Source organism: Leiobunum rupestre, chromosome 6, assembly GCF_980474605.1.
Source record: "Leiobunum rupestre chromosome 6, qqLeiRupe1.1.hap1, whole genome shotgun sequence".
NCBI classification, from domain to species: Eukaryota; Metazoa; Arthropoda; class Arachnida; order Opiliones; family Sclerosomatidae; genus Leiobunum; species Leiobunum rupestre.
The window spans coordinates 57,275,229-57,285,295 of record NC_143389.1 but is presented as its reverse complement, the minus strand read 5'-3'; the positions used below and the strand labels follow the sequence as shown (position 1 = coordinate 57,285,295).

General features: G+C 40.8%; 2 protein-coding genes across 3 annotated transcripts; one reads left to right on the top strand and one right to left on the bottom strand.

Annotated features, from left to right (window-relative positions):
- The first annotated feature begins 344 nt into the window (after positions 1-344).
- On the top strand, positions 345-3,606 carry sud1 (Prolyl 3-hydroxylase sud1). Its single transcript, XM_090177039.1, has 8 exons — positions 345-550; positions 621-769; positions 910-956; positions 1,021-1,330; positions 1,392-1,529; positions 1,592-1,705; positions 1,765-2,202; positions 3,231-3,606. Exons 1-8 carry the CDS (start codon positions 379-381, stop codon positions 3,375-3,377), a joined length of 1,515 nt encoding a protein of 504 aa, XP_090033165.1. The 5' UTR covers positions 345-378; the 3' UTR covers positions 3,378-3,606.
- On the bottom strand, positions 3,516-10,051 carry brm (ATP-dependent helicase brm). 2 transcript variants are annotated; one of them, XM_090177037.1, is made up of 6 exons: positions 9,876-10,051; positions 4,998-9,412; positions 4,327-4,941; positions 4,017-4,262; positions 3,824-3,907; positions 3,516-3,683 (listed from the first exon to the last, which is right to left on the bottom strand). In XM_090177037.1, exons 2-6 carry the CDS (start codon positions 9,402-9,404, stop codon positions 3,606-3,608), a joined length of 5,430 nt encoding a protein of 1,809 aa, XP_090033163.1. In that variant the 5' UTR covers positions 9,405-9,412; positions 9,876-10,051; the 3' UTR covers positions 3,516-3,605. The 2 variants fall into 2 exon arrangements, with proteins under 2 accessions (XP_090033163.1, XP_090033164.1); XM_090177038.1 differs by lacking the exon at positions 3,824-3,907 and having other exon boundaries at positions 9,876-10,050.
- Between the last annotated feature and the right edge of the window lie 16 nt (positions 10,052-10,067).

The window sequence follows — 10,067 nt, the reverse complement described above, 5'->3', positions numbered from 1 at the left end:
TTGGTAAGATAAATAGATTAATACTTCTCTCGTAGGACAATTATAATATACTTCTACTATTATAAAAATTCGGTTCTTTTCTGTAGGTACTCTTTTTGAAATTAAAATTGTGTTTTCACTGCTATTTATCGACATCAACGTAACATGGTAGTTATTCTGACAAAAAAGGAGACTTATTATTATCTTATCGTCGGTAGCTCAAGTATAGTGTTTCTTCTATGTATACGAAGCTTAAAGCCCTTTTAATTGTTGGCTCGCAAAATGTCAATATTTGTTTTAATTAGTGAAATCGAACACTTTTCTCATTCAAATATCCCGCCTTGTTTTAATGTTTTGCGTCGTTGTTGTCTGCTATTTTTATTTTACACGTGGGTTTTTATGCCGAGAGCGATGAATAAATCTTCTGAAATGGAAGAACGTCCAAGCAAAAAGTTGAAATCGTCTAAATCTTCCAAAATAGTGGTTTCGAATAATTCACTTTACGACGAGGAAAATGTTTTGGAGGAATGTAAAAATTACTTTAGCAGTAAAGGTGATTCAACGAAATTGGGTATGACTGTTAGGCCTTGCCTATAACACTAATTCAAATGTCCTAATGAATTTGTTTCAATATTTGACAGATTGCGGAATTGAAATAATCAAGAAACCATTCACTTGTTACGTTTTACCTAATTTCCTCAAGGATGATGAGTTCCTTGAAAACCTGAAAGACGCTCTCAATTCATTAGATTTTCAAGAGAAAAATAATGATTTATACAAATTTCACCAGGTTATCAGATTTCTAATTAGATGACAGGTTTCCTTAATATTTAATAATTTTTTATCATAGCCAAAGGTTAAATATTAACTATTTATTTATGTTATACACAAATAAATACAACAAAAGCTTATCGTAGTTTCGTTTTTCAGTCCAATGACTTGAAAGTCTCTAAAAATCCTTTTATAACTGCTATGAGGTGACTTTTTTCTTCAAAGAATTAAATAGCTCTAAGATACTTATTTTTGCAATTTTTCCCCCAGAGAATATCTATATGGGAATTTCCTCAAATGGCTTCGGAATGTTACTGGATTGGATCTAGACAATGTAACTGACATGTCATGTGCTAGATACGAATCAACAGATATTCTACTTTGTCATGATGATCAACTGGAGAGTAGAAAAATAGCTTACATCTATTATTTAGTCCCACCTAATTGGAAAAAAGAAGATGGTGGAACTTTAGATTTGTTCGATACTAAAAATGGACAGCCCAACGAAATTGTCAAATCTCTGACTCCTATATGGAATAATTTTGTATTTTTTGAAGTTTGCCCTCATTCTTTCCATCAGGTATAAGTTCTAGATTTCCAAAGTGATAAAATTGTTATAAAGCTAACTTGATTTGAACCAGGTTTCGGAAATTCTATCAGAAGAAAAGTGTCGTTTATCAATAAGTGGATGGTTTCATTCGCCAGCAAATAAATGCGAAACAGGGCCTCAACCTGATGAAAATGTACCCTTTGAATTACATGATCCAGTTTTTGTGGAGGTATAGAATTTTCACTATCATTGCTTCAGGGGAAAATATGTAACGAGTTAAAAATAACGCAGGAAGAATTAGTATATTCTTGGATTAATCCTACATACCTAAAAGAAGAAATTCAAATGGAAATACAAGAGCGATTTGAAGAAGAATCAGAAATTCAACTAGTAGATTTTTTAAACGTAAGCTTCATAAATAACGTTGAAATGTGCAGCTAATAAATATGTTACTTCTATTTCAGGAAGATAAATTCATGGAACTGAACGAGTGCCTTAAAAGTTCCAGTCTTCAATGGGCTAAAAAAGGTCCAGTTAATCAGCGAAACATTTTTGAATTGGACCTAGGTCAAGAGTCCCTTCCGACAATATTGAAAGAATGTTTGGAACTGTTGAAATCAGAGGCCATGTTTTTGATCTTGTCAAATCTCACTGGTCTTGGCCTTCACTCCCTGATGGCTGCCCAAAAAGACAAAGAGGTATCTTTCAAAAACAGCGAAGGAGGGGGAAAATGTAGAATGGCTGTGCATGCGTGGAATTCCGGTGCTTATTCTCTATTAAGTGATCAACAGTGTGATAAAGAAATAGCTGGTTTGGACGCAAAATTATTCTTCAACGCCAGTGATTGGAAATATGAATACGGAGGATTCACTTCGTACATTGCTAAAGGAGAAGAGGAAGAAGTGAGTACTACCAAGAAGGGTATTTTATCTTTCACAAGATAAGTATCTATCTCCCTATCCTGCTAATGTTATTAGCTTGAAACATGTACCTTCGCTGGCTACTGCAGATTTTTCCAAACACATTTCAGAAGAATAACTTATGCATGGTTAAATACAACATATATTATGTTCCTAAAACCCTTACTTTGGGAAAATATGGTTTTATATAAATACTACAGAGTGTAATTTTTACATTTTACATCATTATAAAAATTTTGAGTCGTGACCAGTGCTCGAAATGGACCAGAATGCCATTCCGTTTCATAAAATTTTTTCCTCATATCGTTCTGGTTTGTAAAGATTATTTTTTATTGCACAGCTCCAATTTTTCAGAATAATCTGAGGCTTTGAAAGGAAACACATTCTGGTTAATTAATAATTCCATTTCAAGCACTGGTCGTGACACAACCATATACATTTAAACACTGGTAAATATGCTGTCTTAAACAAACTGGTACATTCAGTAAGATCCATCAGACAAGAAACACAATCATTGCCTCTAGTTGGTTATGTGATGTCAAGGGTTACTGAATTCATTTTTGTAGATCTCAAACAGTGGTTTATCGAATTTTATTCTGCTGAATAGTGTGATAGAATAGCGTTTGCTGGTGTACCTGCTTTTGAATTATTGAATACACGATTTACAAACCTTGGTTCGCCGCCATACTTTTTATCAAATAAACCTGCTCGAGGAACCAGTTGATTTGTTGTCAATTGGTTAAGCAGCTCAACACAACAGAAAGAAAAAATAAACCTAACCAATCAAACAGAAGCATAAAACTTATCCCAGCACTACCCTCAACGTTCTACTGGAAATATAAAAAATTGTTCAGTAAGAAACCAGTTTCTAAATCGTGCAACATTGAATTCATTGAAGGTTACTGAACGTACCCAAAATTAGTAACTCTCTAATAGGGACCTACTCGCATTTTTAATCCATTTAACAAACCAATATATGAGTGTTATTTGTCTCTATTTTGTATTCTCAGTTGCTGAGTGTCAGTCCCATGGACAATACACTAGCGTTGGTCTATCGGGACAAAGAAACCATGGCTTTTGTAAAGCACATTAATCACCTTGCTTTGGAAAGAGGACCACATCCTTTTCACGATATACATTTTATTTACTATGAATAAAGTGTACAATAACCAATCCAAAAAAGTATATATATATATAGTCATAAAAGTGCAAAATTATCGGCATGTTTAAAACTTAATTTTCTATAGAAGGCTTAATGTAATACAGCAATCCATTTTTAGTTAGGGCATTTTCTCCTAAGCACTATTTTTAACAGCCTTAACCAATAATTGGATACAATTTTTTGGGGTAATTGAGAGAACAATGATAAAACTTTGACTAATTTTTCAACCATCGTCACTTTCTTCCGATTCATCATCATCACTGACGTAACGTTTAACGGGACGTCCCTTCCGTCTTTTACTCTATTTAAAAGCAATGAAAATGCATTTTATTATTGAGTAATTTTACTAATAGCAAAGAAAATTCCCACTACCAAAAACCATCAAAAGAAAAAAAAGAGCCATTGGAAGAGACACAATTGGGCACTAGCAAAAGGGCTTACTTTCTTGGGGAATTTAATTTTGACCCTAACCCCTTGACCATCTTCGTCGTCATCGTCTTCTAACTGTTGTTGCCCATCCTCACCCTTAATAAAAATATAGTTCATATTTTTATTAATGGTTAATGAGGAACGTGGATAACGGTTAACCCAAACCAAAAATCAAGGAAATTATAAGCTAACGCAGCTTCTATACCTCTTTGTCATCGAGTGTGTTGTTTGTTACTGAAGCTGAATCGCTATCATCAAGCTCCAAGTCTAAATCTCCTCCTTCGTTGTTTTCTAGTCTCTCTCTAGCACTTGTAAACACAGATTGCAATACTATAGAATCCTCGTAGATTAGAGATCCCTCCACATTATATGTTTGGGCATTTTTGCACAAAAGCATAAAATCTTCCTCCAAATGATCTAGTTTTCTGTAACGATGCTCTCTGATGCGTTGCTATTATAAAGAATATTATTAATGTGCGTGGTTTGGATTTGATAATTTAAATGGGTCGTTTTACTTTAATCTTTTTCATGTCCATGGGTTTCTTAATAATTTCGTAGTAATCTGGAAGCTCTCTTTTAGACGGCAAAAGAAGGAACGGATCACTAAGCACCCTGCCATCACTGTCTTTGTAGTTGACAACAATATCTATCAACTTCTTCATTTGTTTAGTTAGATTTGGGGGGTTTGGCATCATTTTCTCTACAGGCGGCCTTCCTCTTTTCTTCCTCGTAGGTTTTTCATCATCCATGTCTCTTTTTCGTTTGCCCTTTCCTGACATTCCACTACTTCCAGCCATGCTCACAGATCTTTCCGAGGAACTCGACGGTCCAGGAGGCGTTAGAGGTCCAGAATGACCTCGCCGATTTCGTTTTTTAGTTTCAACTTCTTCCAAGTTTCCATCTTCAATGGCTTTCATCCACTGTTTGTCTGTCAGGCTGTCAGAGTAATCCACCTCCTTTCGTTGCCGGGAGCCGCGTCCAAAAAGCTTGTCTTCCTCTTCCTCATTGGTTAGTCTTTCAACTTCAGCGTCGTCTTTGACTAACCAACTTGGAAGTTCATCCTCTTCCATCAATCGCGGTTTCCTCTTTGGATTTCTAGCTTCTTCCCTGCGTCTATCCAAGTCCATTTTCTATAGAAATATAAGTTAAATTTCCAAAAATTACAAGTGTACTTATTGCATCTTACTTGGAAAAGCTCAAATTCATCCTCATTTCTTGCTATCATTTGATTTATAGTTTCATCATCAGGAACTTCGTTTTCTTCTTCCTCGTCCACTTCATCTTGGGCTAGAATGGCTTGAAGAAATTGCCTTCTTTCAGTGCCAGTTGATTTCTGATCAAACATTCCAGCTTGTATAACTTTTTCATCCAAATTTAACTTGTACTTGGCAGCCGCTAAAATTCTTTCTTCCACGGAATTTACGGTTACTAATCTTAGCACCCTCACTTCATTTTGTTGCCCAATACGATGGGCTCTGTCTTGAGCTTGAAGATCCTGGTGAGGATTCCAGTCGGAATCGAAAATTATGACGGTGTCAGCTGCCTGAAGATTCAAACCCAAGCCACCAGCTCTGGTACTCAGTAGAAAGAGAAAATATTCAGAGTTTTTGCTGTTGAATTTTTCCAGCAAAAGTCCTCGATCCTCCGATTTAGTCGTGCCGTCGAGACGGAGGTAAATAAATCCGCGGTAATGCAGATAATCTTCCATAATCGTCATCAAAGATGTCATTTGACAAAAGAGAAGGATACGATGTCCAGTTTCTCTTAGTTTAGGTAGGATTCGGTCCAACAGCTCAATTTTTCCTGATGCTCTAAACAGATCGGGCCCGGAAACTATTCCGCTAGTGTCCAAACCTAAATGTTCGGCAAAAGCTTCTTCGATATGTTGGAACATGAATGGATGATTGCAAATCTTTCTCAATTGCATAATGGTATTCATCAAAGTTTTGGTTCCTCCTTTGCCTTTTTTGTCCTTCTCGGAACCGTCCGTCAGCAGGACACCCTTCGTTTGCATGTGTCGATAGAGAAGTCTTTGCAAAGCGGACATGTCGCATTTAACAACGTATTCGACTTTTTCCGGTAGTTGAGATTCGACTTCTTTCTTCAGTCTTCTCAGCAAGAAAGGCCTAAGAACTTTGTGCAAACGACGAATGATAAGAATGGTTTCTTCTTCGTTTAACTCTACTTTTTCGCCGGTGGTCGCGAAAGGAGCGTTAAACCATTGTTCGAACGTGTTGCAGCATTTGAAAATACTCGGCAGTAAAAAGTTCAACAACGCCCATAATTCAGGCAGTTTATTTTGCAGGGGAGTACCAGTTAGCAACAACCGATGAGGAGCCACGTAATGGGTGTTCAAAACCTGCGTCAATTTGCAATGATGATTTTTCATTCGATGACCTTCGTCGATGATCATGTATTTCCAACGGAGCTTGGCGAGAATCGCTTTATCTTTGATAACGTATTCGTAAGTGGTAAGAAGTACGTGAAATTTACTGCTTTTCATTTGAGCCGAGAGTTGTCGTCGAACGTTAGGAGACCCTTTGTAAGCCACTTTAATAACGGAAGGAGCCCATCGGTCGAATTCGAGCATCCAATTCGAAAGCGTTGACAGGGGTACGATAATGAGATAGGGACCGTTGACCCTCTTCTTCTCCATCAAGTAGGTTATCAGTCCGATCGTTTGAATGGTTTTTCCCAAACCCATTTCATCGGCCAAAATGCCATTCAGGTTGTTATTGTACAACGAGACGAGCCACTCTAATCCCTTAACTTGATATTCCTTCAATGTTCCATTGATTAAGATGCTAGCCTGTTCTTTAACCTCTTCTCTTACAGCGTGGGCGATGTTGTAGTAATTTCGGTAACCCTCTTGTTTTTTGTACTCGTCGTCCACTTCTTCTTTCTTATCGCCTTCCGGTTTGGGTTTTTCCGGTTCTTGAATTTCGACTTCTTCCTCTTCGACCACCTCTTCTTCCTCTCCTTCGGAAGACGACCCCTCTTCGGAATCGGACCTTTGCTGTTCTCTGGGCGCCACTTCGAATCCGGGATTCATTTCCAGCCAGGCTTCGAGCTGACTGGCTAAAGGAGCGCCCTCTTTGGCCGTCAACATCTTTCCAGTGGCGGTTTCGATAACGCTGACTCTGTGTTCTCCCGTGCTCTGTTGAGACGTTTCATCAATATTTTCAATGGGTTCAGCTTCCGAAGCAGAGGCGGCCGGTTGCGTTCCCGACGGACCAGGAGTGCCCGGGGTGGACCCGGTTCCGGCGCCGCCTTCATCTTTCTTCTTTTTCTTTTCCTTGGAAGGTTTATTCTTTTTGTTCTTCTTGCGTTGTTCCACTTTGTGCTGTTTGACCATATTAGTCAAATTATCAATGTACTCGTCCGTCTGAGACAGCAAGAACGCCAAACGTTTGTCTTTCTTCTGATCGATCAATTTGCGGTAGCCCTCTTCGTCTTCGGCCATCAAACGTCGCATACGTTCCTTCTCGATCCTTTCTTGCTCCTTCTTCTGTTCCCTTTCGGTGTTGGCGTGGTACGTCACGACCGCCTTATTCACCTTGGCGATCTTGGCTACCATATTGCGGTGATATTCGCGGAAATCTTTACCGTGTTGCATGACGGCGTTGAGATACTCCTGGTGCTTTTGTCTACGTTTTCGCTCTTGTTCTAGTTTCTGTTGTTTTTCGAGTTTCTCCGTAATACGAGCCTCTCGCAGACCCTGCCTCTTGGTTCTCTTGTAGAGTTTCGGGTTTAAAGATGTCTCCATTACTGTGTCTCTCCTCATGCATTGAACCACGTCGCTTCTTAACTGTCTTTGGAAGTTTAAAAGTCTTAAAGCTCTCAGTTCCAACGTTGCCTTATTTCTAAGATCTTCGGCGACGGAAGCCGACAAATTGCTCAGTTCGTCGATTCTCAGGGCGATTCTAGACGCCAAACGATTTTCTCTTTCTTTCAGTATTTCGACGGGGTCTATCCCTTGAGGTTTCGCGATCGGGGTCAACCTATTTTGTTTATGCTGTTGCATCTGCATCATAGCGGCGGCCGGCGTCGTCGGTGCTTGTTTGCAAATACTCGGCGCAGTTGGTACCGGCGAGCTGGCCATATTCGGCGGCTGAGGTGGTACTTGTTGAGTCGGGGGTTGTGGATTTGATTGCGGAATCGGAGGCGCTTGGGTTTGCGGTAGAGGCTGTTGGGCTGGCGGAGGAGGTGCTTGCTGCGGGTGCCTCGAAGGCGGTCGTATTCCGTACGGAGAACTCATCGGCCTCTTTCCTTGGACCGCCAAGGACAGGTGTTCGGGCAGAGGTTGGTTTCTGGCCAATAAACGATAGGCCCAAATCTGAGCTTTTAATTGTTGCAATTGGGGAGGGCTAAGGACTGAGGGTTTCTGTCCTGGCGGTTGACCGTTTGCTTGAACCATACTATCCGGCGGTGGATAACTGCCGTGGTTAGTTGGATCTCCTTCCGGAGCTGGCGGTTGATTGGGAGGAATATTTTGAGGCGGTACCATGTGACCCGTTGGGTTCACCGGTGGATGGGAACCAGGGTGATACGGGACCGGGGGATTATTTGTTCCTCCTGAATACATCATTTGAGGATGAGCACCGTAGGACATTGAGGACGGCGGAGCGCCAGCGTGGTGCTGCATCGGAGGGTGATGCGGCGGATTTTGTTGATTGGGCGGTGGACCCTGGTTTGGGGGTTGCTGATGATGATTTTGTGGTGGAATTTGGGGCTGAATAAGGCCCGATGGGTGATTCGGTTGGCCGTGAGTTTGTTGATGTCCCTGCGGCATGGGTTGTTGCGGATGAGAATGAGGCATACCCTGATGTCCCTGGGGATGGGGCGATTGAGGGTGCGGAGGCTGTGGATGTTGTTGAGGATGTCCTTGGTTGTGATTCTGCGGATGTTGCGGGTGTCCAGGTTGGTGAGGAGCATTATGCCCTTGAGGATGAGCACCTTGCTGATGACCCTGTGGGTGCTGAGTGGCGTGGGTTTGGGGAGGTTGAGAGCCGTGTTGTTGGTGATGAGGCGGCATGTGGGGGTGCGGCGGTTGGTGAGATGATGGTTGATGAGGCCCCTGCTGATGTTGGGGAGGCATCTGTTGGTGCATGTGATGAGTTTGGTGGGGGCCTGGCGGGTGACTAATCGGGGATGGATGGGGCTGTTGTTGGTTCCCTTGGTTATGTCCAGTATGATGAGATTGCTGATGAGGAGGCATGTGTGAAGGATGTGGAGGCGCCAAATGTTGCTGTTGAGGCGGCTGGTGAGGATGGTGAATCTGCTGTTGCATTTGCTGGCTATGATTCATCTGTTGCTGTGGCTGGTGATGTTGTTGTTGCTGCTGCTGCTGCTGTTGCTGTTGTTGATGCGGAGAAGGTGGTTGAGGATTCATTGATCCTTGCGGAGTGGGCGGGCCCATCATTCCTGGGCTCGGCGTTCCCGATCCTGGTTGCGACATCCCGACATTAGGACTCGGTCCCCGACCAGGAGGCGGAGGTGTCACGATTCCGGGACTTGAAACTCCTTTAGCTCTATTGGCCATTGACATCATTTGATTATATCGAGAATCTTCTTGCATTCCCTTCTCTTCCATCAAAATTTCTGTAGATAAATAACATCACAAATGTAAACTATTAGTATTAATGGTAGTTTAATGGTATAGTTATATTTATAATTATTTAGTATGTTAAAAAAGATCTCAAATGAGCTAGATACCGCTCGTAAAATAAGAGGGGGAGATTTAAACTCTACCGGACGCCCGAAACGAAAAGGACGAAATCAATGATAAATATCCCCCTCCCTGTATCTTCCCCCCTTAAGCCCCTGTCTAAATAGTTTTATCATTCTCTCATTCTTTTTTGACGACGAAAGAGGTCTAGTGTAAGGTTAATCCGTTCTTTAAGAAGAATAAAATACGATACTACCAAATAAAGAACAGAATTTTCGTAAAAATTCCAACTACCCTATCTCATTTAGGGTTAGAAATTTTTCAGTTCGTAACATAAATACACGTACGTGGAAAATAACTGGGCGGATATAAAGCAAATAAAAGTTTAATATTTACCTTAATGACTTCCATAGTCATTCGATGTCTAACAACGTTTTCATACGATACCCTAAAATTTAGAAAAGTACTGTGCGGATTGGCAATTTTAATGATTTAAAAGGTAAATCGGCGTAGCTGTGAAACACCAACCCAAAATTGGAAAATGGCCAAGGCTGAAAACACAAAGGACGCTAATCAGCTGGTGGTGCC